Source organism: Peromyscus eremicus, chromosome 23 (genome assembly GCF_949786415.1).
Source record: "Peromyscus eremicus chromosome 23, PerEre_H2_v1, whole genome shotgun sequence".
NCBI classification, from domain to species: Eukaryota; Metazoa; Chordata; class Mammalia; order Rodentia; family Cricetidae; genus Peromyscus; species Peromyscus eremicus.
In genome coordinates this window covers 10,654,640-10,680,858 of record NC_081438.1, presented here as the reverse complement: position 1 = coordinate 10,680,858, position 26,219 = coordinate 10,654,640, and the positions used below count along the sequence as shown (strand labels likewise).

The window sequence follows — 26,219 nt, the reverse complement described above, 5'->3', positions numbered from 1 at the left end:
TCTGCCCAGGCAAAAAACTGAGGAACCTGTGGGCCTCTCTGGTACGCTTGAAATAGCTTTTATTTTTTGAATAGTCTTGGTTTTTTTTTTGGGGGGGGGGGACCAAAAACCAACAATCAAGTCTCTTAATTACAGCTGAAAGCAGTCAGGGAGTGAGTGGTGTTTTTAAAAGGCTGGTCACACCACTTGTAAGCAGCCCCTGTGGAGGGGCCCTCCCCCTGGCTCCCCTTGAGGTAGGCACAGGACCCAGGCTGGCTCCTGTTTTGTAGGTTGGGGAGCCAGAGTTCTGAACACAAAGTTCTAGAAGAGTCCGGATCCACAGTCCAATGTGTGGCAGCCACTCGGTGGGCAGGGGGGCCCAGGTGGTTCTGAGCCAGCTGGCTCAGTCAGTACCGTGTACAACCGTTAACTTGACCTGCTTCCTCTGACTGTAACACTTAACTTGACCTGTTTCCTTTGACTGTAACACTGACATTGGAGGCTGGGTCCGTTCAGCCAACACTGGTGCAGGACTCACTGACACTGTGGACTGTGGGAGAGCCTAAGAGGGAGGCACAGGGCTGCCCAGAGCCCAGCAGTGATGGGGGCCGACGGGCTGCCCTCTCCGGGGCCTCTGCAGTCATTCAAAGTCCGGTCCTGGCCACCTCCCAATCCCCACACTAAGGCTGTTGGGTGCCGGCAGTCAGGACCTTCCGGTCCACACGGAGCTCTGCTCTGGCAGTGATAGACCACCCCTCTCGGGAGCTACGTGGGAACTACAGAGGGCTCCCCCTCCAGTTCTCCCATCAGGAGGCCAGGGGAATCACCCCTAAACCACCAGGCCATGCAGCTTCAGTCAGACCCTCTTCAAGTGAATCACCCCAAATTCCGTGAGGAGGACCACGACGAGGAAAGTGACGTAGAAGAGGAGCAGGCAGAGGCCGTATGCCTTGCTGAGCTGGAAGCACTGAAGTGGGACGGAGACCAGAGAGAAGACTAGGCTGAGCCCCAGGGCGCTGGCCAGTACCCACACCAGCAGTCCATCTGGCTCCAGCTGTGGGGAGAGCAGGAGAGGTTGTTCAGTACCCACCGTGACAGCCCTCTGGGCCACGGGCACCACGCGGGGGTATTGGGTCCTTGGCACACAGCTATGGGTTCTGCGTGTGGAACAGCAAGGCTCCGTTTTTGTAGTAACTTCAGGCTCCAAAGCGGAAGGGACCTTATCTACCAGCTTCCACTTGGGCCTTCTTGGGCATCTCTTCCTGGCCTCCTGTGCTGGCATGGCCACGCCGTATTTTTGAAGTGCTGGGGACTCAAACCCAGGGCTTCATGCATGTTAGGCAAACACCCTGCTAAAACGGAGCCACATCCTCCAATCACCCAACACCTTTTATACCACAGCACCTTGCTCTGTTGCCTAGTCTGGCTTTGAACTTAGGGCAATCCTCCTGCCTCAGTCTCCCAAGTATTGGGATTACAAGCATGCACCACCACCTCTGGTTCGGGCTGCATTTTATATACTGACTTAATGTTCCTACATCAAGACACTGGACAGGCAGGATGCAGGGAGCAAGCGTATTGGGTGTGTGTGGGTGTGTGTGAACCTAGGGTGGGTATGAAGTGTTCATTAGACACATCTTTCAACCCTTCTGTGTTTGGAGAGAAATGGCAGCTGTGTGGATGTGTGCACGTGTGTTTTGTACAAGTGTTAACACTTGCTGGTCAGCCCTTTTTTTTTTCCCCCCGGAGCTGAGGACTGAACCCAGGACCTTGCGCTTGCTAGGCAAGCGCTCTACCACTGAGCTAAATCCCCAACCCCAGGTCAGCCCTTCCTTACCAGTGCTGCCTTCTACGTAACAATAGTACATACAGGTGATCCAGGGACAGTTCCCAGCACTTACATTGGGTTTGTTTACTTTGTGCAAAAATCTCCTTGTAGAATGTCCCTGAGGCATCCTGCCTTGACATCTGGGGTGTCTGGCCTGAGGAGGTCCCCACATGCCCAAATTGGGGGCCCAGCCCTGCCTTCTGGAGTTTCCCAGCCTTTGAGAAGAGTTTCTTCTTAGGCAGAATCCTTGTATAACACACATCGGCCCCAAAGAATCTTGTTTAAAATGCAGGCTCTGGTCTGAGGATGTCCCTTGGTTGGTTATTTGTTTAGCACACAGGAAGCCCTGCGCCGCATGAACAGGGCCTGGTGGCTCACACTCGTCTCAAGCACAGCACTCAGGAGGTGGAGGAAGAAGGATTCAAGACCTTCCTTAGCTACACGGGAAGTTCAAGGCCAGCCTGGGCTACAGGAGAGCCAGTATCGAAAGGAGGGAGGGTGGATAGGGAGGTGGATTGGTGAGTTAAAGATGCTTGCTGCATAACATAAACATGAGGTTTGGATTCCCCTAACATGCCTGTAACCGTAGCACTAGAGGTGGGTAGAGACAGGAGGATTGCTGGTCACCAGCCTAACCCAAATCATTGAGCTCCAAGTTCAGTGAGCATAGGAGGTCACTCAATGTCCCACCTTCAGCTTCTGAGTATGCACAGGTCTGTATAACTGTACACACGTGCACACACACACAGCAGATTCTGGGGCTAGGAGTGCAGTGGTGGTATAACACATGCTTAGCATGTGTGAGCCATAGACTTGAGTCCCCAGGTCTCTACAAGTTGCAGATCCCCAGAGACTCCACCGCCCAAAACACACACATCATGTCTCCGACGTCTCAGTAAAGTGTTAGCACTCACAAGAACCCAGGCCAGCCTGTGTGTTTAAGAGCCCTCCCTTAGAGCCAGGCAGTGGTGGCCCATGCCTTTAATTCCTGCGCTCAGGAGGCGGAGGCAGGTGAATTTCTGTGAGTTGGAGACCAGCCTGGTCTACAGAGCCAGTTCCAGGACAGCCAGGGCCACACAGAGAAACCCTGTCTCAAAAAACCCAAAACAAACAAAATAACCCAAAAACAACAACAAAAAGAGCCCTCCCTTAATATGATGGGCTCCACCTTCTGGGGCACATCTCTCTTCTCCCAGCTCCTCCCTGTGGGCAGTATTGGGGGTCTAACTTCTAGCTTCCGTCCTCACCCCATGCATGCTTATCTAGGAAGCTGGGGTACACCGTGGCTCCAATTCACTGGCAAAGCTGAACAGGACCGAAGAAGCCTCGGGCCACACCCACCCCTTCCATGCAAGCTGCGTCTTAGTTACTTTGCTCGCAGGGAAACTCCAACCCCTAGGCAAGGTATTTTCAAGCTATTCTGCCATCACACGAGCCGTCCCTCAGGACGGCTGGCTCACCTTCACCTCCGCAGCATGATTCCGGGCGATCTGCAGCAAGCAGCCCAGCCCCACGCCCACCAGGATGTCTGCAGCCAGTTCAGGAAGCTTCGCTGGAGCCCACTGCCCAACCTTGCAGCCCTCCCCCACAGCTGTTCAACCCCAGCCCCGGGCTCAGAGGACCCCCTCAGCACATGGCCTTTTTTTTACTGTCTACACCCAGCCCCCCCCTCCCCCCACTCAGGGCACCTGATGCTAATACCTTTAAGAGAATGGGTGTCAAGAGCCTTATTCTGCACTCGGCCTGAGAATGAAATGGGGTGTCAGAAATGCCTGGTACCTGTGATGGGGAAACTGAGGCTAGGTAATCACACCCACACCCCTGTGCCTTACATAAGCTGAGGTAGAGCCAAAGCCATCTCTATAGATCATTCCAAGTGGATTCCTTCCTACTAACCTGAGCGTTAGGTTCTCACAAGAGCCCTACAAGGCTGGAATCTCAATCCCCCATCAACAAATGCAAAGGTGAAGCCCTAGGTCCCTGGCCAGTCAGTCCCCAAGGGTGGCGCTCAGAGCCCACCTGTGACTCTCAGAGCTGGGACACCACGCCAAGGCTCGGAGACGCCCCACAAAGGATACTGAAAATGATGCCACCAAAACAGGCAGAGAATGCCATCCGGGGGTAGCCCTGGCGGGCCAGTGTGAAATCTGAGAACGCATCTGCACGGAGAGAGTAGGCAGTGAGGGGCAGACTCCTGCCTACATAACTAATCAGACAACAAACATTGATAAAGGCCCTCTGGGGGACCCGGCATCCTCTAAGATACCCTTCACCCTAATTCCATGTCCCCCACGTTTTCTCACTGGAGCAACCTTAGGGGTGATAGAACTGGACCCCACCAGCCCTGCCAGCACCTGGCTGTGCTTTCGGTAAGATCTCAAAGGCCTTAGTGAAGGGACAGCTGGGTTCTAGACTCCTAGCTCCATGCTAGAATGTTCCTGTTAAGTGGGTAACCTGGTTAACCATGACCACATTGCTGTGACTGAACAAATGCTATAGGCGCGTATGTGTGCCAGCCTGTGTGTCACCCCCCACACACACACATATACATTAAACATGGTTGGCTGTAATGGATTTCATGTCATGCCTGAACTCTGAGGAGCCGTGGAGCCTTTCAGCAGCAAACTAGGAAGGCCTTTATAGAATATTCCAGTCCCATAGCTAGGCGGTGGTGGCACACGCCTTTAATCCCAGCACTCGGGAGGCAGAGGCAGGCGGATATCTGCAAGTTCGAGGCCAGCCTGGTCTATAGAGTGAGATCCAGGACAGGTACCAAAACTACACAGAGAAATCCTGTCTCGAAAAACCAAAAAAAGAGAATATTCCAGCCCAGGGATGGCTTAGTGACCCCCTACATACACACACACACACACACACACACACACACACACACACACACAGTCACTCAGAAATGTCAGTGGGCACCCCATTGGTACAGAGGACACACACCCTGGATATCCTCTATAGGTATGACTGTGGCTAGGGAGGGGAAGCACCACCCCACAGCCCCAAATCACCTCCAATGCTGTTCCCCCAGGCCAGGAGGGTAAGTCCTAGCACAGTGTTGCTCAGGCGGAAGACCACGCCCAGGGACCGCAAGATGTTCACCACCTCAGTGGCAGCCGCGTTGATCCACAAGGCGCTGGTCAGGAAGCCCAGAAAAGCAAAGAGCTGTGAAGGGAATGGGGACCCTGATGGGACCCCAGCCGGTCCCCCGTGGGACACAGCCTCAGGTCCTTATCTGTAAGCTGGGTAGCAGGCACCTGCAACCCAGGCTGGGGTGTGACCCAGTGGCAGAGTGCTCGCCTGTCAATACTCAAGATTTACAAGCTTGCAGTGAGTTTATTAATCCTTGTTACACAGTAAGTAATCAATAAAAGGTTAGCTCAGTGCTATTTGGTTGGGGGGGGGGGATCCTTTATTTATTATTTTTTTTATTTTTTATTTTTTTTTGGACAGAAGTCTCACGAAGCACAGGCCGGTGTCAAACTCCCTACATGACGGATTAGGACCCTGAACATGTGATCCTCCTGCCTCTGCTCCCAAGTGCTGGGATTAAAAGCACATACTACCATACCTGGCTTTCCACATTTAAAAAAAATTTTTTTTATATTTTATGTGTGCATGTGTGTGTGTAGAGGGGTTCATGCCACAGTGAAAATGTGGAGGTCACTCTCTCCACCGTGTGGCTTCTGGGGATACAACTCACGTCATTAGACTTGTTGGCAGGTGTTTTTTACCCACTGAGCCATCTTGCCAGGCCAGATTTCCCCCCTACTAATAACTATTTAAAAGTGAAAAACTTGAGCTGGGTGGCGGTGGCGGCGGTGGCGCACACCTTTAATCCCAGGACTTGAGAGGCAGACGCAGAGGCAGGGTGAATCTCTGCAAGTTTGAGGCCAGCCTGATCTACATAGTGAGTTCCAAGCTAGCCAGGGCTATGTTAACCCTGTCTCAGGGTGAGAAAAAAATTAAAAATTTGTCAGGCAGGATGGTTCACACCTTGAATCCCAGCCCTCAGGAGGCAGAGGCAGGTAGATCTATGTGAGATCTGAGTTTGAGACCAGCCTGCTCTACATAGTGAGACCCTGTCTCAAAAATTTTAAAAAGTCAGAAACTTGGGGCCTGGGGACATAGCTGAGTTGGTAAAGTGCTCACTGAGCATGTGCAAAGCTCCGGGTTCGATTCCCAGCACCATCTGTTCTCGGGACTTGGGAGGTGGAGGCAGGAGGATCAGAAAAGTCCAAGTTCCTCTCTGCCCACATAGCAAGTTTGAGGCCAGCCTGGGCTACAACAGACCCTATCTCAAAACACTGAAATAAGTGAGTTTAAGTACAGCTTTGGGGAAAATAAATCTCTGGACAAACCACCTGAACATCACAGAGTCCTGGAGGCCGGAAAGAGTGGAAAGAGAAATGCTTGACGGTAAGGCTACAGACTGCTCTTTCAGAAAACAGCCCTAAGTTCCTCAGAAAGCCAAGCACACGTTCACCATGGACCCAGTGACTCCACTCCCAGGAATGTACACCAGCCTAGTGTGCTTGAAACCCTGAGTTTCAAGTTACAAGCACTGTGAAACACAAGCAAAACCGGTGTGGAGACACACACCTGATCCTGCACTAGGAATTGGAGGCAAGGGGAAATCATGAGTTCAAGGTCATTCTGGGCTATATAAGGCTTTGTATTAAAAAAGAAAATAAAAATAGAGGTTGGAAGAGTTGGCTCTGCAGTTAAGAGCACTTGCTGTTCTTGCAGAGGATCTGGGTCAGTTTCTGGTGCCCACATTAGGTGGCCCATAACCATAGGTAACTCCCATCCCAGGGGATCCAGCGCCCTCTTCTGGCCTCTTAGGGTACTGGGCACACACATCATGTGCAGATGCACATGCAAGCCAGACACTAAATGCACATAATGTAGCAAACAAAAATAAAAACAAAGCGGGCGGTGGATCTCTGTGAGTTCGAGGCCAGCCTGGGCTACAGAGTGAGTTCCATGAAAAGCTCCAAAGCTGCCCAGAGAAACTCTGTCTCAAAAAAAAAAAAAAAAATTAAAAAAAACATAAACTGAAAAGTATATGAGTAATATCTCAATAAAATAAGCCCATTCCACTTACTGTAAAACTGAACAGGCCAACAGCTTGGGGTTCAGCTCTCCTTCAAGGTAGACTTTACCGTTCACCAAACCACCCCAGGAACACATCCAGGCTGCCCATCAGAGGCCTCCAATCCTTACCCAGTGCAGTCTAGGGGGCTCTCTGTTAGATGTGGCAAAGAAGGTCACTGAGGCCAGGGCTGTGCCCACGATCACCACCACAGCCCAGACAGGAAGGAGACCGCCGATCTCATAGACGCCATCTGTGGGACAAGAAAAGGAGCTGGGATCCCTCAGCCTTGGCTCCCCACTTCCTCCTACCCCTCCCCACAGTGATACAGGCTTTGAGTAAGTTCAGAAGTTCAAAGCCAGCCTCAGCTACATAGAGAGTTGAAGACAGCCTGGGATACGACGAGACACTGTCTCAAATGCCAGAAAGGAGAGGGGCCGCATGCTGAGGAAGCAGCTGGGTCCGTAGACAGTGTGCTTAGCATGCATGATGCCTGGGCTTCTTCTCCAGCATCATATAAAAACCAGACACGGTGGTGCATGTCTGTCATCCTAGTACTCACACTGGGGAGACAGAGGCATTCCTCCTCCGCTAGGTAGTGAGTTCAAGGCCAGCCTGAGCTACATCCTGAGACTATCTAAAATTTAAAAAGTGAGAGCTGCGGCTGTAGCAAAGGCATGTTTACATTTAGCTGTGTGAAGCCCTGGGTTCCATCCTAGAGAAAGCCCCAGTAGCTGTGAAGTAAGCTCCAGGCTTGTCCTGGTGGGAAGCAGGGCCACAATTCCCTCCGGGACAAAGGCGGCAAGGGCCCAGGCTCCCAGGCATTCTCACTGCCCTTCCTTCTAACGCCCCCTACACACACACACACACACACACACACACACACACACACACACACATCCTTCCATAAACCGGGCACACATTCACACAACATGGCTCTGGCCTCAACCCTGGCATGAAAATCACATATGATCACCCACGCCTTTGCCTCAGACTCCCACCTCACCAACCTTGGGTCGACGGGAGATGCCAGAGGACAGAGGAATGTGCAGTGTGAGTTACTCACCTCAGAAAACATGAAAAAAAAAAAAAATGGGTAGAACTAGAAAATGCCTGGCGAGTCTTTGTGTTCCTCAGCTAGAAGGCGGCAGAAATGTAACGGCCATTCTGGGGCCAGTGGGGAAAAGCCAGTGTGGTGGGGGCCAGCAAGTCACTCTGCGGGCAATGGAGGGCTCCGGGACCACAGAAACTGAAAGCCACCTCTGGGCTCTGGGAGCTTATCCTTCTGGCCCAGATCTCAAAGATGAAGCTGGAGTTTGATGTGAAATTTCCCACTCTGTATTTTTTTTTTTTTTTTTTTTTTTTGGTTTTTCGAGACAGGGTTTCTCTGTGTAGCTTTGCGCCTTTCCTGGAACTCACTTGGTAGCCCAGGCTGGCCTCGAACTCACAGAGATCCGCCTGGCTCTGCCTCCCGAGTGCTGGGATTAAAGGCGTGCGCCACCACCGCCCGGCTTTTTTTTTTTTTTTTTTTTTTTTTTAAAGACAGTGTTTCACCATATAGCTAGCCCTGGGCTGGCCTCAAACTCAGAGATCGGCCCGCCTCTGCCCTCCGAGTGCTGGGATGGATTACAGGAGTTTGCTACCATGCCCAGCCTTGTTCTCTAATTTTTTTTTTTTTTTTTTAGTAGCAGTATAGTACTGGACATGAAACCCAGCACCTCAGCTGGTAGGCAAATGCTCCATCTCTGAGCCCTGCCCATCCCCCAGCCCTCCTCTGTCTTTGATGGGAGACAAGATAGGAAGAGGGCTGGACTTGGCCGAGGACCACCTGTTTACAGCCCCACCTTCAGGCGGAAGGGCTGGACCACTGATAAAGAAGTTCCTTGTTGGATAAGCATGCCCAAGAGTCTAGTCTGAAGAGGCTCTGTCTGGGGCAGGAGGAGGAAGAGGAGGAGGAAGGAAGCAGTGGGGGGGGGGTACTCACAGACCCCCGACTGCAGGGTCAGGACCAGGACCAGGGGGCTGATGACCAGCTGCAGACAGTTGAGTGGCCGCTTCCAATTCCGATCATCCTTGTCGGGGTCCACGACGGGTACTGTGAGCAGCAGCAAGAACTCCACAGGCAACTGAGGGGGGAGGGGGGCGTGGGAGGGTATGAGTGGGGAGTGGGAGGTGTCAGCTGGAGAGGGGGTGCAGCAGAAGCTCCCCCATTCTGGAGTGCTCTGTTGCTGCAGAGCACCCACCAGCGGGCCCAGCTCCACGCCTGCATGCATGCTGTACCCATCTTTGCTTTTCCACCTCCTCGATGCCAAGATTAGAGGCATGCCCACCACATCTCATTTATGTAGTGTGGGGATGGGACCCGGGGCTTCATGCATGCCTAACATTAGGCAAGTGCTCCCCCAACAAGCTATGTGTGTGTGTGTGTGTGTGTGTGTGTGTGTGTGTGTGTGTCCCGCCTCACAATCCCATCTTATACTGAAGGAACCGGGCTCTGATAATGTCAGAGCCTCAGGGGTACAATCGTAGTTCATTCTTTATTCCTGAGACTAACACTGCCTAAAATCTACCCAGGACACTGGTGGGTTCCCTGTCCCCAGCAGACACTTTTTTTTTTCTTTCTCTATAGAGGGTAGAGAGTCCTGGGTCAGGTCACCAACCATGCCTGAGGACTCAGTTTCCCTACTGCATCCCAGGTTGGCCATCAAAGGGCCTTTCAGTGGACTCCAGCTAAAAGGCCACAGTGGCTGGGGATGGTGGTGCATGCCCTTAGCCTCAATACTCAGGAGGCAGAGGCAGGTGGATCTCTATGAGTTCAAGGTCAGCTTGGTCTACATTGCAAGTACCAGGCCAGCCGGGACTACACAGTAAGACCCTGTCTCAAAAAAACAAACTAACAAAAAATTCCCACACTATACTACAGTCACGAGGCCAGGAGCCTGGATCCTGGGACCTTTCTTACCTTGACCACCTTCAGGAGCTTGCAAGACATGGACTGGGTCCTCCACTTCCTGTAGTCCAAGGGATTCAGGGCTTGGATCAGGATCTGGGCAGTGGTCTCCTGACCCAGCAACAGAGGCCGGTATTCATCTCCTGTGACCATACAGGGGAGGTGTGGCCATGCTTGGCTCATCCAGGGAGGCCTAGTCCCCTGCCCTGCCAGCCCAGCAGAGGGTCCCTGAACCCAGCCTCAGCATCTCCCGGTGTCCTTATCCCCATGGGCCCAGAGCCTGGGGGCTCACCATAGTCATAGCTGTTGGTGTTGGAAGACACCTGGTCCTCTTCTGAATCAGACAGCATCTCTGTAGAAAACAGGAGCGGGGTGGGCATGGTTAACACACCCTGTGACATCCCAGAACCCTCTGGAACCATGCTGGGTGGGCTTGGGGGTGTCCATGTCTGGGACAGGGCAGAGTTAATATGCAAATGCCCAGGCCCTCCCTCCCTCCCCTCCTCTTTATCCTCCTCCTTCCCTGGCAGGGTCTCACATAGCCAGGCCGACCCTGAACTTCTTCCAGCCCTTGTCACCGTAGCACTGGGATAATAGGCACCCATCACCATGCCTGCTTTATGCAGGGCTGGCGAAGGAACCTAGACCCTGTGCATGCCAGACACACACTCTGCCTGGGCCCTTCATTTTCGCCATCTCGGCGATGGCTACACTCACTCAGAAATCCCTACACTGTGGGAACATGACTCACAGAGCATCCCCAAACATCAGGCAGTGGCAATGCCCAGTCCAATACCCAACAGGCGGGATGAGTGCCTGGTGGCTCCACCGGCTTTCTCTTTTCTTTTTCTTGCTATGTATCCCAGGCTATCCTAGGACTTTAAAAAAATTAGCCAGGCAGTGGTGGTGCATGCCTTTAATCACAGCACTCGGGAGGCAGAGGCAGGCAGATCTCTGTGAGTTTGAGGCCAGCCTGGGCTACAGAGTGAGTTTCAGGACAGCCAGGGCTACACAGAGAAACCCTGTCTTGAAAATAACAATAACAAAAATATTACTTATTGTGTGTGCACATATGCCAGGGTACCCATGTGGAGGTCAGAGGACAACTAACAGGAGTAGGTTTTCTCCTTCTAATATGAGGATGCTGGGGAATCGAACTCAGGTCGTCAGCGTTGGTGGCAAGCATCTTTACTTGCCGAACTATCTTGCTGGCCCTGCTTCTGCCTCCCCTGTGCTGGGTTCCAGCTGTGTCCCAGCATACCCAACAAATTCCGATGCTTTTTGTTTTGTCTGGAACATTCCCCTAAAGTCCCAGCACTCACTAGACCTGGAACCCGTGAAGAGAAGAAGCCTCAGAGGAAAGCAGTCCCCTCCCCCACTAGACAAGGACAGGTCCAGTCTTCTCTCTGGCTCTCTGTGACCCCGGCCTCTCTCAGAATCACTTGTCCCTCCCCACTCCAACCTGCCAAGCTTCCATGTATCTGCGGACACAGCAGTGGAGCAGCTTGCTTAGGGAGAGGAGGGGGAAATCCTGGCAGCCTTCCTGTAGGAGGGCACTCAGTCCCTGCTCTATGACAGAAATGAGACAGTGCTGCCCTTTATGCAGACTGATAACAGAAGGGCTTGCAGGCTCCCCGGTGTGACCTTCAGGGTCTGGGTCTACCTGCCTGGTGTTGGGGTGCTGGTTGTACCTCCCTCCTGCTCCTTGGTCCTGGGAGGACTTGGTTTCTCCCTGGGTCTGTTTCCTCTCCAAGAAAAGTGAAATAAGATTCCCCATACAGGGCTGGAGAGATGGCTCAGTGGTTAAGAGCACTGGCTGCTCTTCCAGAGGTCCTGAGTTCAATTCCCAGCAACCACATGGTGGCTCACAACCATCTGTAATGAGATCTGGTGCTCTCTTCTGGCCTGCAGGCATACATGAAGGCAGGACACTGTATACATAATAAATAAATCTTAAAAAAAAAAAAAAAAAAAAAAAAAAGAGTCTGCTGTGGGATGTTCTGTATGGCAAATGTGTTGCTGATTAGTCAATAAATAAAACACTGATTGGCCATTGGCTAGGCAGGAAGTGTAGGCGTGACAAGGAGAATAAAGCTGGGAAGTGGAAGGCTGAGTCAGAGAGACACTGCCAGCCGCCATGATGAGAAACAGCGTGTGAAGATGCCAGTAAGCCACGAGCCATGTGGCAAGGTATAGATTTATAGAGATGGATTAATTTGAGCTGTAAGAACAGTTAGCAAGAAGCCTGCCACAGCCATACAGTTTGTAAGCAATATAAGTCTCTGTGTTTACTTGGTCGGGTCTGAGTGGCTGTGGGACTGGCAGGTGAGAGATCTGTCCTGACTGTGGGCCAGGCAGGAAAACTCTAGCTACAAGAGTCCCCATACCAAATAAGTGTCACCGAGGGGACAGAATCCGATAACATGCCTGACATGCAGGAAACACTCGAATCCTATAAGCTCCTGTGTCTGTGTGTCCTGTGGGTATTTGTGAGTGTATCTGTTTGTATACTGTGTGTGCACACACACGCGTGCATGTGTGTTTCCTGTAGATCCTGTTTCGCACGCTGTGCATTTCTGGGTATTGTGTATGTGTTATATACATGTGTGTGTATATTGGGGAGGTGCACTTGTGTGTATGTGTGTACCTGTGCTCTGTACATGTGCCTAGAGAGTTCATCTGGAGTCTTCCTGAGGACAGAGGCACACTCAGCTTGTACTAATGTGACCAGCTGTGACAATGCCATGGAGACCTGTGACCCTGGGTAAGAGTGTTCTGAGGCTCAAAGCACAAACCAGGGGATAGATGCGGCCTGGGCAGGGTGGAAACTGCATGGAAAGGAGATATCTGGGCAGGAGACAGACATGAGGCAGCAGGGAAGGAGAGAGGTGCCCAGTCCCTTCTGTCCCCTTGTGGAGGTTCCTCACCTGGTGTCTCAGACATGGAGTGGATCAAAGATGTGCTCCGCTGCCGCTGGTAGACCCAAGTGCAGAGGATGACCGTGACCACGTAGAACACATACAGGCCCAGGTAACCTGCAGGCAGAGGGGCAGACCCTCATCAGCTGGCGTCCAGGCAGCAGGTGCCAGCCTAACCCTGTCCTGGTGGGTGAGTGGCCATCTCTGTGAGTCTCCACACCCTTTTCTTGCCATTCTAGGCCCACCTTTCCTGCCTATCTCTTTTGAAACCCCTCCATCAGAGAAGGAAGCGCAGGTGGACACTAACACCCTTAAGCCCCCGTGGGCTACTCCCGTGGAGGAAGTCAGAGCAACAGGCAAGTCTGGGATGTGGTCCCGGATATCCTCCTGCTAGGCTAACTTGTCTCTGGCCTATTCCCTTCCATGGCTAGAATGAGTTTTGGGTCGCTCCAGCTCAAGTCGCTTGCCAGGTTCTCATTTACCCCTCCCCACCCCCACGCCCATTACCAGGGAAATGGGGAGTAACGGCCCCCTCCGTGGCTTGTCCCTGGGCCTCATGTCCCTTCCTGGCTTCCCCGACTGACCCTCACATTGGTCTCCTCTTAATCAGAATTGGCCGAGTTCGCTGTGAGGCCCCTGGGGGGCGACGATCACATCTGAAAGCCTCCAGGTTCTCCCCCCACCCCTCTTGTTTATCATTTGCTGGCTTGAGAAGAGTTTGTCACTTTGCATCAAATCAACCTCCCTGTCTCCCGGACACTTCCAGAGACTCTGTCCTGGAGTGCCCCGGACTGCTCACCCAGCGCCCACGCCAGCGTGATTCTGCCGAGATAGAGCGCAGTGAAGGTTAGGAACACAGCCACCATATAGAAAGCGATGTCCCTGAGGAAGGGCCTGGAGGCAGCCATGAAGGGATGCAGGATGGTGATGCCTCCGGCCACCACAGTGGTGACCAGTACCCCTGCGCCTGGAAGACAGCAGAGCCGAGCTCAGAAACGGGCACCCTGGGTGGCCCCCAATACCTCCATACCCCAATAGAACTGTGCTCACCAAACAGAGCCCCGATGGCCAGGCCGGCAGTGCGTGGGTCTGAGAAAGCCACAAGGGCGCTGAAGATATCTGGGGCACCGTTCCCAAAGGCCAAGAAGGTGACACCATGGGGGAGTACGTCAAGGGGGTTCCATGCAGACCACAGCCGCCACCTTGTGCCCCCGGCCTCCCTCGACCACCCTTTTCCCACAGGGAGCTGGGTCGAAGGATACTGCCACGTTATGGGAGAGCTTGAGATTGGTGGAGATGGCCGATAAATTGGGACAGAAGCTGGAAGAGGAAGAGCCAACCTTGTCAGGGTCTGCAGCGAGGGGATTCAGGTAGTAAAGTGCCTCCCTCGTAAGCATGAGGACCTGAGTTCAATTCCCGGGTCCCAGGTGAAAAAGCTGGGCATGGTAGCATGTCTGTAATCCCTAGTGCTGGGGAGGCAGGGGTTCACTAACCAGCCAGTCTAGCCCAATCAGTGAGAGACCCTGTCTCAAAAACCAGAATTCTTAGCGGTGGTGACGCACACCTTTTTTTTTTTTTTTTTTTTTTTTTTTTTTTTTTAAAAGATTTATTTATTTATTATGTATACTGCACATATCTCTGAAGGCCAGAAGAGGGCACCAGATCTCATTATGGATGGTTGTGAGCCACCATGTGGTTGCTGGGAATTGAACTCAGGACCTTTGGAAGAGCAAGCAGTGCTCTTAACCTCTGAGCCATCTCTCCAGCCCGGTGACGCACACCTTTAATCCCAGCACTCAGGAGGCAGAGCCAGGCGGATCTTTGTGAGTTCGAGGCCAGCCTGGTCTACAGAGTGAGATCTAGGAAAGGCACAAAGCTACACAGAGAAACCCTGTCTCGAAAAACCGGAAAAACAAAAACAAAAACAAAAACAAAAAACCAGAAATCTTGGCATCCTTTTTTTTTTTTTTTTTTTTTTTTTTTCTTTTTTGAGACAGGGTTTATCTGTGTAGCCCAGCTGTCTTGGAATTCGCTCTGTAGATCTGTCCTTGAACTCACAGATATCTTCCTGGCTCTGCCTCCTGAGTGCTGGGATTAAAGGTGTGCGTCACCACTGCTTGACTAATTCTTGGCATTCTTTTTTTTTTTTTATTAAGAAAAAATTTCCACTCATTTTACACACCAATCAAAGATCCCCCTCTTAAGAACAACACCTGAGCAGGGTGGTGGTGGCACACGCCTTTAATTCAGCACTCAGAAGGCAGAGCCAGGCGGATCTCTGTGAGTCTGAGGCCAGCCTGGTCTAGAGAGTGAGTTCCAGGACAGGCGCCAAACTACACAGAGAAACCCTGTCTCGAAAAAAACAAAAAAGAAAACACCTGAGACTGACCTCTGGTCTCTGTCAACACAGGCCACACACAGCCAACAATGAGCCTGCTCACAGCAACTGGCCCCTGCCCCATCATTCCCCCAAACCTCTCAGGACTGCATTTTCCCATCTGTAAGCTGGACATGAGCCAAGGCCACACTCACAACTTGGCTGCGGTGACTCCCAGGATCAGAAAGAGGTAAAGAAGCCAGAAAACCTGGTGGGAACCAGAAAGGGAGACAGAGTTACATCCCACCGGTGACACCTGCCCGTGACCAGGTCCCCAGGGCACAGACTCACGTAGAGAGTGATGGCCAGAGGGAGGAGGTTAGGGGAGAAGTGACAGAAGATGCCCTCGAGGTAGTCCAGGTAGCCCCCCTCACTGCGGCAGTCGGGATTCATCCTGATAAAGTCGCAGCGGTCAGAAGTGTTCAGGCTACACACGGCTCGGCACTGCAAAAGGGGAAGGCCGGGGATATGGGTGACAGAGCCACCAAGGGAGGGACCAGATTCGATCCACCTAAGCAGTTGAACATAATGTCCCTTCAGCCTGTCCCTAAAACCCAAAGATAGCCACTGGACTTTTGTTTGTTTGTTTGTTTTATTTTTGTTTTTGGTTTTGTTTTGTTTTTTTGAGATAGGGCTTCTCTGTGTAGTTTTGGTGCCTGTCCTGGATCTCGCTCTGTAGCCCAAGCTGGCCTTGAACTCACAGAGATCCGCCTGCCTCTGCCTCCCGAGTGCTGGGATTAAAGAGGTACGCCACCACTGCCCAGCACCACTGGACATTTTTGTTTTAAAAAATAAACTTGCCGGGTGGTGGGTGGTGGGGCACGCCTTTAATCCCAGCACTCGGGAGGCAGAGCCAGGTGGATCGCTGTGAGTTTGAGGCCAGCCTGGACTACCAAGTGAGTTCCAGGAAAGGCATAAAGCTACACAGAGAAACCCTGTCTCGAAAAAAAACCAAAAAAAAAAATAAATACATAAATAAAAAAATAAAAAATAAACTTATAGGCCAGCAAGATGACTCCTCGGGTGAAGGTGCTAGCTGAGCACCAAGCCCGATGACCTCAATTTGATCACCGGGTCCCATGCGGTGGAAATGACTCCGAAAGTTGTCCTCTGACCTCCGCATTCATGCCCCACTCCCGACATACACATGAAATAAACAGATAGATAAATGTAATAAATTCAACTTAGCACAGTCAGTCACGAATACATGTTGGTTTCACAATAGAATAACATGGACCAGAGAGATGGCTCAGCGGTTAAGAGCATCCACTGCTCTTGCAGGACTTGAGTTCCCAGCACCTACCCTGGTGGCCCACGTGATGCCTCTGGCCTGCTAGGGCACCCGCACCCATGTGTATATACCCACACAGAGACACAGAATTAAAAATAGGGGTTGGGGATTTAGCTCAGTGGTAGAGCGCCTGCCTAGTAAGCGCAAGGTCCTGGGTTTGGTCCTCAGCTCTGAAAACAAAAACAAAAACAAAATCAAAAAGAAAACCCCCAAAAAATAATCAAAATAAATCCTTATATATAAAGCAATATATAAAGATGAATAAGTCTGTTATAAGCCCCGCCCACCACCTCACCTCCACCAATCCCACACTTGCCAGTTAGAAGCACATCTTTATGAAGACCTTCCCTTTTCTTTTAAGTTAGCATGTACTGTACGGTCTACCACTCGGCTAGTTTTACAGAAATCGGGATATCTTGAATCTCGTCTCTGTAATTTGCTTCATCTGTGACTCATCGATGTCACATATGCATAGCATTAATAAAGATAAAACAGGCTGAGTGACTTCAGCACACCGGGCAGTGTTGGCCGCTTCAAACAAACACAGGGGTCCTGTGCGGTAGGAACAAGGGTCGAGCCATGGTAGGGAAACCTAGACGACACTGAAGGGTCCGACAGGCAGGCAGACACTCTGTAGCTCCTCCCCTTCCTTTATTTTATTTTGTTTTTTTGAGACGGGGTTTCCCTGTGTAGCCCTGGCTGTCCTGGAACTCGCTCTGTAGACCAGGCTGGCCTCGAACTCACAGAGATCCGCCCGCCTCTGCCTCCCGAGTGCTGGGATTACAGAGGCACATCTCGGACTCCAGGGCTGGGCAAAGCCACTGTTTGCCCCCTGCCCCCACCACACGGTAGTCCTTCTGATAACAACAGTCTTCTCAAGCTCCTAGGATACACAGAGGGCTCCCTCAGGGGCTGCTGACTCACTTGGCCCACAGTGAACTTCCCAGCGCGTGACTCCCAGCACGTGTCAGAATATTTTGTCAGTGAAAAGCCCTGGAAGTGAAAGTGCTGAGTGGTGTACTGAGGGCTGAGCTGCGGCCTCTAGAAGCCGGGATGAGAGAGACACAGAATCTCACAGTGCGAGGCGTGCTAGAGAGGCGTGCGGGATGCCATTACAGGAACCGAGGAGGACAGGATGCAGCCGGAGAGCAGGGCTGGTGGCTGCCACTGTGACCCCGGGAGCCCCAGCCTAGGGGAGGGATCAGAAGTGGACCACCACCTCACCTCCGTCACCAGTGGGGAATGCTGGGAGAATTTTTGGTGATAGGATCTTACGTAGCGCAGGCTGGCCTGGAATGTGCTACGTGCTGGGGATAACCTTGGACTTCTGATCTTCCTCCCTAGACATGAGGATCCAGGCAAGCAACACCATGGTTTGTTTATGCAGTGCTAGAGAGGGAACCCTGGACCTCGTGCACCCCGCGATAGCACTCTGCAAAAGCACTCTATCACTGAGCCCCCTCCCCGGCCCAGCTCATAGTCTGAAAGCACCCCACTGTGGGCACAGCGAGTTGGTCACACCCCACCCCCAGCTTGTCAACAGTGGGTCTGCTACCATGCGGCATCACCTTCCCTGGACACAAGAGGCCTGGGGTAGCCGGGGTGGTGGTGGCGGCGGTGGCGGCAGAGTCGGGTGGATCTCTGTGAGTTCGAGGCCAGCCTGGGCTACAGAGTGAGTTCCAGGACAGGCACCAAAGCTACAGAGAGAAACCCTGTCTCGAAAAAACAAACAAACAAAAAACAAGAGGCCTGGGAAATAGCTCAGTGGATCTTACTCCGTGAATGAGAAACTGAGGCACGGAGAAGGGAAGGGACACCCCCCTTCCTCCTGCAACCTGTGTGCAGCCCCAGGTAGGTGTGTTTCACCCAGCTCTGCCTGACAGTGGCCGGCTGCAGCCACAGCACAGTGACCCTTCCTCTAGTTCCCCGTCTCTTGCTTCTGCTCCCTCACCCATCCTTAGAGCGGGGGTTGGGGGTGGGGGTGGAGCAGGGGGACAGGACAGGGGGTGGGACACACACATGACATGATGAGGACACACTGGGGGTGACACATGGGGAGACACGCACTCCCAGCAGAATGAGTCAGCCAGTCCTCTGAAGGTGGCCTCCTGCCATGTGGCCTGGCCCGTCCGTCCGTCCGTCCGTCCAGCCCCTGCCAGAGCTGGATATTCCTCCCTCCCCCAGGCCCAGCCCTCTCCCAGTCTGCTCACACTCAGTAGTGCATGGCAGAGGTGGCGCCACTCTGAGTCTGGCCTAGGGGACAGCCCACCACCCCACAGCCCTGCCACCACCCTCTTCCCCGAGGCTCCACTTTGGCCCAGAACTCAGAGGAAGGACACTGGACTCCAGGGTCAGGCACGGGCAGCCAAATTCCACCCCCGGGGAACCACACAGATGACAGAAACGCTAAACCCACGGGGGTCACTTGGAATTCTGGGAGGTCACATGCCCTTCTGAAAGACATCCAAGTTCTAAAGCGAAAACAACCTCCTGGCCCGCAGAACCCCCAGAGCCAGACAAGTGACAAACCGAATGTGGTCTGGGACCACAGTCTCTCCCTCTAGCCAGCAGGGCTATGGTGGAGGACAGCGAAAGCTAGGCCGATAAGGAGCCCGAGGGTAAGGAGCCCCTGAGTGTCCAGCTGTGTGACCTCTGCTAAAGCACTTGCTGTGTCTGGACTCTGGTTTCCTCACTCAAAGTGCTCTGGCCACTGTCACCTTGGTGCCATTTGTGCCTACATGCTCCCCTCCTTCCCCTCTGCGGTCCAAGGGAGGTTGAGGAGCTCCGAGCCCTCCTGACTCCAGGAAGAAGCCAATCAAATAGCTAGGAAAGCCAGCAGCCGTCAGGAAAGCCCTGCTCTCTTGTCTGCTGAGAGCATCCCCAAAGTGCCAGCCCAGGCACCTGAATAGACACAGAGAGGCAGACAGACATAGACAGATGTGCGCGCACATGTATGGGCATACATACACACACACACACACACACACACACACACACACACACACACACACAGAGAGAGAGAGATAAATTTAACAATAAAAAAGCAGCTACACTGCCGGGCGGTGGTGGCGCACGCCTTTAATCCCAGCACTCGGGAGGCAGAGCCAGGCGGATCTTTGTGAGTTCGAGGCCAGCCTGGTCTACAGCGTGAGATCCAGGAAAGGTGCAAAGCTACACAGAGAAACCCTGTCTCGAAAAACAAAACAAAACAAAACAGAGTGAGATCCAGGACAGGCACCAAAACTACACAGAGAAACCCTGTCTCGAAAAACAAAACAAAAACCTGCTGTTCAGGCCTCAGTGAAAACATCACAACAGGCCTGTAACCCCAGCACTGGGAGGCAGAGGCAGGTGGATCTCTGAGTTAGAGGCCAGCCTGGTCTACAGAGTTCCAGGACGGCCAGGGCTACAGAGAAAAAAGAAACCCTGTCTTGAAAAAACAAAACAAAGCAAACAAACAAAAACACAAAGAAAAGAAAGAAAGAAAAAAAAAAGAAAGCAAATGAAAACCTCACCTCCCAGTGCCTTTCCCCGATGGCCTGAGGCAAAACGGCGGCCTCCTCCCATCTCTCACCACACCTGTATTCTTTTAACTCGGTTCCTTTTTACTTTATAAGTTATTCTGCAGGTTTGTTTCTTGGCCTGTTTCCAGAGCAGTGGAAGCCACGGGGTGGGGGTGGACGGGGGGGGGGGGGGGGGGGGCGGGCGGGGGGGGGGGGGGGGCGCGGCTCTCCGTAAGTTCTCTGTCTAATTTTTGCACACTCTAGGGGCTCAATAAACATTAGCTAACCTGCTGGGTGTGGTGGCATTCACACTTTAGTCCCAGTGTTCAGGAGGCACATGCACACACACACACACACACACACACACACACACACACACACACAACTACCAGCATGGTAACTCATGCCTGTAATCCCAGAACTCAGGAAGCTGAGGCAGGAACATTACTATGAGATGAAGTACAGCGTTGTGAGTTCCCGTGTAAAACACAAAGTTTGGTGAATGAGTGCAGGCTGCAGGAGAACATTCGCTGAGGGTGATAGAGCTCAGAGTCAAGTCTCCGGCAGAGGAGCCGAGGGAGTCTGTCCTGAGAGACTATGGGCTTCAGAGGAAGGCTTGGTTTGTCCCAAGGGAGCCATGGGGTCACTTGATTCACGGCCAACTTCACACCCTTGACCTCAGAGTCTTCATCTAGTACCGGGATAAAGCCGCCCACCACACAGGATGGTCAAAGGGCACAGTGACCCGGACAAATCCCTCAGCACAAACAGGAATCACCAGGATTCCTGCCTGGGAAGTAGCAGCCGCCAATGGTATACACCCAGTAACTGCAGACTTGCCCACCCATCTGTAAAATGGGCTTAATTGCCCAACTACAATTTTAGAGGGTGGAGTGAAGCCTGTAAACTTGGTGTGGATGGCGACACTCTCAGTGCCGGTGGCGTAACGATGCGATTTCTACCAGAGAAAACACAGGTGCCGAGGCTTGGCACAGTGGGTAGAATTGCGTGCCTAGCATGCTTGAGGCCCTGGGTTTGACCCACAGATCCATATGAAGCTCTCTCTCTCAGGGGGCAAAGGCAGGAGGAAGCTATTCTCCACTTTGTACTGAGTCCGAGGCCAGCCTGGGAAACCCTGTCTCCAACAAAGAAAAGAAAGCGCTTGGGTAGAGCTGCTCATCCAGCAAGCGTGGGTGGGGCCTGGAGTATGGCTCCCTAGAGACCATGTAAATCCTGGGTGGGTTGTGAAAACCACCTGTAATTCCAGCCTTAGAAGGAAGAGGAGATTCCCCCAGAGCAAGCTGGCTAACTGGACTAGCCCATATCGGTGAGCTCTGGGTTTGACTGAGAGAGCCTCGCTCAATGAGAACAGTGGAAGAACAAGTCACACTGATGTCCACCTCAGCCTTCCGCAGGCTCGTGAACACATGCTCAGGTAAGCTTTGTAAGCAGCACCCACCACGTGTACGTCTCCACACCTGCAAACACGCGTGCACACACACACACACTATACACACACACACACACACACACACATGCATGCCCGCAGCAAACGGAAAAGAAAGTACAAGCGGGGTGTGTGTGTGTGTGTGTGTGTGTGTGTCCCGGTTCTTCCCAAGCAATGCCTGCCTTACACTCCACTGTGGCCACTCCTCCCTGTCCCTGCAGCTGTCCATCTGCCTTTGTCCAGTCCCGGTGCCCATCCCTCCTTCTCACCCAGAGATCCCCAGTCAAATATCTGTTCAATTCCTTGGCACTAGGTCCCCCTCAACGGACCGGGTTGGACCCACGGCAACATCCATTCCTCATCCCCGCCTGCTCGCCTCCTGACCTTCCTGTGTCTCCAGCACTGTACTCCGAATGCACCACCACCATGTTCTCAGGCTCCCAGCCCGGAGGCTGTGGGAGCTCTGCCTCCCTGCACTGGCCTCTCAGCGACCACTCTCTTCCCTCTCAATCCATCCTCCTTATAGCAGCCAGGGAGATCCCTTGAAGGGAGACATAAATCAGATGTTGACATCCCTCTGCTTAAAACCCTCCTCTGGCTCCCGATTCTCACCTCCCAGCCTCGGTCCACAGATCTTTTATAATCTGGCCAGCATTACCTCTCTGGCCCCCTGGCTCTACCTTACACATACTGTTTCAGGCCTCATTGCTGTGGGGGGAACGCACTAAGCTTGAACCTGCCTCAGGGCCTTTGCACTTGTTCCCTAGCCTCTCCCCCCAGATGTCTGTCTGTCTGTCTGCCTGTCTGTGCAAATGGCTTCCTTCCTTCAAAGCGACTCGTCCGCAGAACAAGTCTGCCACAGACCACCAACCTGAAGTAACTGGGAACGCTCACATCCTCTCCACACAGCGTTACTGTCTACATGGCTCACTGTTCATCTGAAATCATCTGACTTCACCTCACTATCAGCTCCATCAGGAGGAGCTCCTGCAGATCCCAGAGTCCAGCTCCCGTCAGCGCTGACACACAGCAGATGGGTAATCATTAGCTGGCAACACAACAGAGACCCCACCCAACCCACCTTCCTGCCCTTCCCGGGTACTCACGTCTGCCATGGCAGTCTGGTTGACACCTGGGGCCCAAAACTGGATGTGCTCACGGGCCTTTGTGGATGGGTCTCTGGCCCCAGATGCCATCTCCATTATCAGAGGCATGCAGAGGAAGCCAGGTGCCCAGCGCAGATCCAGCCATCTGCCTGCCATCGGGGCCCCAAGGGGCTGGACCAGTGCCCTCGGTTTGCTTCAGTTACACAGAGTTGGGACACTCCAGTGCCTGCAGGGTGGGGGGAGGGGAGGGGAAGGGATATTATCTCTGCAGGCCCCAGGGGAGGAGCCCAGAGACCTTGTCAAAGCCCAGTCCCTCTCCTCAATATGGAGGCCCCATTCCCAAGGGAGTTTCCTTAGCCCTCCTGGGGCTGCATCTAAGCCTCTTATTCTGGAGTGCCCTACCCACCAGGTGTCTCCCTGAGACCTGCCCCTCACCAGGACATCAGGCCTGGAAGATGCCTAGGGAGCAAGCCAGTCAGCTGAATGAAATCAGTAAGGGAAATAGCCAATCCTAAGAACAAAGAACTCAGACTTTTGAGTTTTGTTTTTTTCCCCCCCTTTGGGTAGGGCATCAGGATATGGACCCTAGGGACTTATGTATGCTTATGTATGCTAGGCAAGCATTGTAGCACTGGATTATAATCTCCAGCCTTGTTGATTTGTTTTGCTTTGTTTTTTTGTTTGTTTGTTTTGTTTTGTTTTGAGCCAGGCTAGCCTGGAATTCACTATGTAGACCAGGCTGTCCTTGAGCTAGTGACAATCCTCTTGCTTCTGGTTTGAAAGCGCTAGGATTACAGGTGTGAACCATGTCCAGCTTCTACCCTCCTCCTCGTCCTTTTTATTTTGAGACAGGCTCTCTCTCCTAAATTTGCCAGGCTGACCTGGAACTCATGTTTCTCTTGCCTCAAGCCTCCTCAGTAGCTGAGATTTCAACGTGCACCAGCCACTGGGTTCCAGCCTAAAAAAAAAAAAAAAAAAAAACCATACTTCCGAGGTGGACTTGGCTGTGGCCACCAGGCCAAAACCCAGAGAGGTCAGCGCCTCATACCTCACAACCCCTTTTGACGTCTTGCAGTGCGCCCAGCACATCACACCAGGGGCCTGCCTCATTTGATCCCTACGCGGGGAAACTGAGGCACGGTGAAGTGATGTCACTCTCATTCCTCACAGTCAGCAGAAGTGCCACACACCACATGGCCGGCCCTCTTTGGGCGTTCAGAGGGCTGGGGGCAGAAGTTCAGCAGGCTGCCCAGGGTCATGCGGCAAGAAAAAAAGCCACAGAGCCAACAGTTCTTGGATGGGGAAATTGAGGCCCAGAGGGAAGTGTGTGGCTCAAAGCCGCCTAAACTGCCTGGGACCAGCCGCAGCCGAGTTGGGTGGGGCTGCAGCACAATCCACTTCCCTCCAGTCAGAGGGGAAAGGGCTTCATCTTTCTCTCCAAGCAGAAAACTGGCTCCAAGTCTTAGGCAAGCCGCCTCACATGTTTTGTGCATTTTATTTTTGCAATCAGGGAGGCAGAGGCCATCCGATTTTTCTTTTTTTTTGGAGGGGGTGTGATTCTTTGCACAAGCATTTCTCAATCTCCCTTGGGATGGGGGAGGAGGACAGGAAGAGACCCCCAACGGAGGGGAAGGGATCCCAGATGCTTCCTCACCTGTTGACAGGAAGAGAGTCTCTTCCCTCTGGTTCTAGCTACTCCACTTGGCACGGGCACAGAGTGGAAAAACACACAGCCTTCCAGTTCCGTCTCTCCGTTTTCTATGTGGGCAGCCTGGGAGAAGTCTGGGCATATGGCCTCTGAGTCCGCATCTGTGAAATGGACATGAGCGCTGACCCCAGGGGCAGGCAAACACCCGTGTCCCCAACACAGGTCTCCTCTCCACTGTCCACCAATTTCTTTTACTCATTTCCCAGTGAGCACCTATTGAGCGCCTCCAGCACGCTGGCACCTGTGTGGAGCGCTGGTGAGGTGGGCAGACTTGATGGCGAGGGATGGGGATGGGAACCGGGCAGAGTTTTCTGGTTTAGGGTCCCAGGTGGAACCCGGGTTGAGAAGTTCAAGTTAGTTAGTTAGCCTCGGGCTGCGAGGCTCCTCTTACCTATTACCTCGGGCGGGGCCTGGATCCCCAAGCTCGGAGCCTTCTTCCAGCCGGATGGCCCGCGACACGACCTTCCGCCCCTAGAGCCGGGGCCAGGAGCAGCCGGGCCCAGGAGCAGCCGGGCCACGCCCACACAAGCCCCGTCCCGCCTACTTCCCTGCCGGGCCACGCCCCGGTCCTCCTTTCCCCGCCTAAGACACGCCCTTCAAGGCTCGCCCCGCCCCAGTTCTTAAAGACACAGGCTCCCAGGGATGTGCTGTCCCCGGTAGTCCGCCTTGATTTCTGTCCCCAACCTGTCACTTCTGCTTTCAGGGAGAAGCTGTGAAGAAAGCACGTGGATTAGAGACGTCAGGAGGCCCGAGGGAAGTCTGAGGGAGAAGCGTGGAGATTCTGTTCTTTGAGGGTGGGATGGAAGGGTGAGAGCCGTGGTGATGACATGGGATTAGAGGGGGCTCTGGGGGAAACAGAGCTGGGTGGTGTGTGCCTGTAGTCCTGGCACTCTGGAAGCAGAGGCAGAGGAAGGCAGGTCTCTGAGTTTGAAGTCAGCCTGGTCTACATGGCTGTTTCCAGGACAGCTAAGAATACATAGTGAGATCCTGTCTCGCAACAAAATGAAAAAGAATAGTGGTACTGGGCTGGGGAGATGGCTCAGAGGTTAAGGGCACTGGCTGCTCTTCCAGAGGACCCCGGTTCAATTCCCAGCACCCACATGGCAGCTCACGACTGTCTGTAACTCCAGTTCCAGGGCATTTGACACCCTCACACCAATGCACATAAAATAAAATTAACGGGTTGGGGATTTAGCTCAGTGGTAGAGTGCTTGCTAGGCCCTGGGTTCGATCTTCAGCTCCCCCCCCCCCGCCAAAAAAAAGTTAAATAAATTATATAAAAAAAGAAGAAGAAGAAGAATAGTGGTATCAGCAATATGGATCCTAGCAGTTCCATCTGTTAAACTCTTACCATGCCAGTCACTGTGCTTACTTGATACATTTGTTTATTTAATATGTGTGTGTGTGCACACACACACACATACCATGGTATCCATATGGAGGTCAGAGAGCAACTTCCAGGAATAGGTTCTCCCATCCCTAAGTGGGTTTCAGGGATCAGACTCAGGGGATTAATCCTATGGCTCTGAGAACACTCATCAAAGCGCTGTACCCCTGAATTCCCCACCTTCCTCTGCTTCCAGAGTGCCAGGACTACAGGCAGGAGAGAGTATTGAATTCCTTCCCTGAAAAGGGAAGATTTCCTGCGTGTATCAGTTAGCTATTGCTGCATAACAACCATCCCCAAAGTCAGAAATCTAATACACCCGCATCTTGATAGATGTCTAAATGTCTGAGAGTCATAATTTGGGGAGAGGCCTGGTATAAAGGTTCTGGCTCAAGTCCTTCTTGTGTTTGTGTCCCTAGCCTGAGGGAAGCTGGTAGACATTTGCCTTTCTCTGTGTAGCCTCCGTGTACCAGGCTTTTTCTTTTTGGGCCACCAACCAGCTCCCAAATTATGACACAGAGACTTATTACTAGTTCTGAATGCTTGGCCTAGCTTTGGCATGTTTCTGGCTGGCTCTTTTAACTTAAATTAACCTGTTTCTCTTTATCTACCTTTTACCTCAGG

At 52.7% G+C, this 26,219-nt stretch overlaps 1 protein-coding gene and 1 long non-coding RNA gene across 3 annotated transcripts; both read right to left on the bottom strand.

Moving 5' to 3' along the window:
* Window positions 1-103: 103 nt before the first annotated feature.
* Window positions 104-22,725, bottom strand: Slc8b1 (solute carrier family 8 member B1). 2 transcript variants are annotated; one of them, XM_059249566.1, is made up of 15 exons: window positions 22,501-22,725; window positions 15,445-15,597; window positions 15,309-15,361; window positions 14,040-14,096; window positions 13,827-13,933; window positions 13,576-13,743; window positions 12,786-12,893; window positions 10,151-10,210; window positions 9,871-10,001; window positions 8,893-9,034; window positions 7,040-7,161; window positions 4,825-4,978; window positions 3,886-3,966; window positions 3,268-3,335; window positions 104-1,033 (listed from the first exon to the last, which is right to left on the bottom strand). In XM_059249566.1, the coding sequence occupies exons 1-15, from the start codon at window positions 22,654-22,656 to the stop codon at window positions 836-838; spliced, it is 1,758 nt and encodes a 585-aa protein (XP_059105549.1). In that variant the 5' UTR covers window positions 22,657-22,725; the 3' UTR covers window positions 104-835. The 2 variants fall into 2 exon arrangements, with proteins under 2 accessions (XP_059105549.1, XP_059105550.1); XM_059249567.1 differs by lacking the exons at window positions 3,268-3,335; window positions 3,886-3,966.
* Window positions 22,726-23,260: 535 nt separating this feature from the next.
* On the bottom strand, window positions 23,261-24,708 carry LOC131897848 (uncharacterized). The gene is made up of 3 exons (XR_009375813.1): window positions 24,607-24,708; window positions 24,155-24,309; window positions 23,261-23,458 (listed from the first exon to the last, which is right to left on the bottom strand). It is a non-coding gene; the product is annotated as an uncharacterized LOC131897848 (long non-coding RNA).
* Between the last annotated feature and the right edge of the window lie 1,511 nt (window positions 24,709-26,219).

Excerpts from the sequence above, each read along its gene's own strand:
- Slc8b1 (XM_059249566.1), bottom strand. The coding sequence starts at position 22,656 with ATGGCAGGCAGATGGCTGGATCTGCGCTGGGCACCTGGCTTCCTCTGC. Across the intron at positions 15,362-15,444 it reads CTCTGGCCATCACTCTCTAC|GTTTTCTGGCTTCTTTACCT; the intron begins GTGAGTCTGTGC and ends GGTTCCCACCAG. Across the intron at positions 1,034-3,267 it reads ATCATGCTGCGGAGGTGAAG|CTGGAGCCAGATGGACTGCT; the intron begins GTGAGCCAGCCG and ends CTCTCCCCACAG.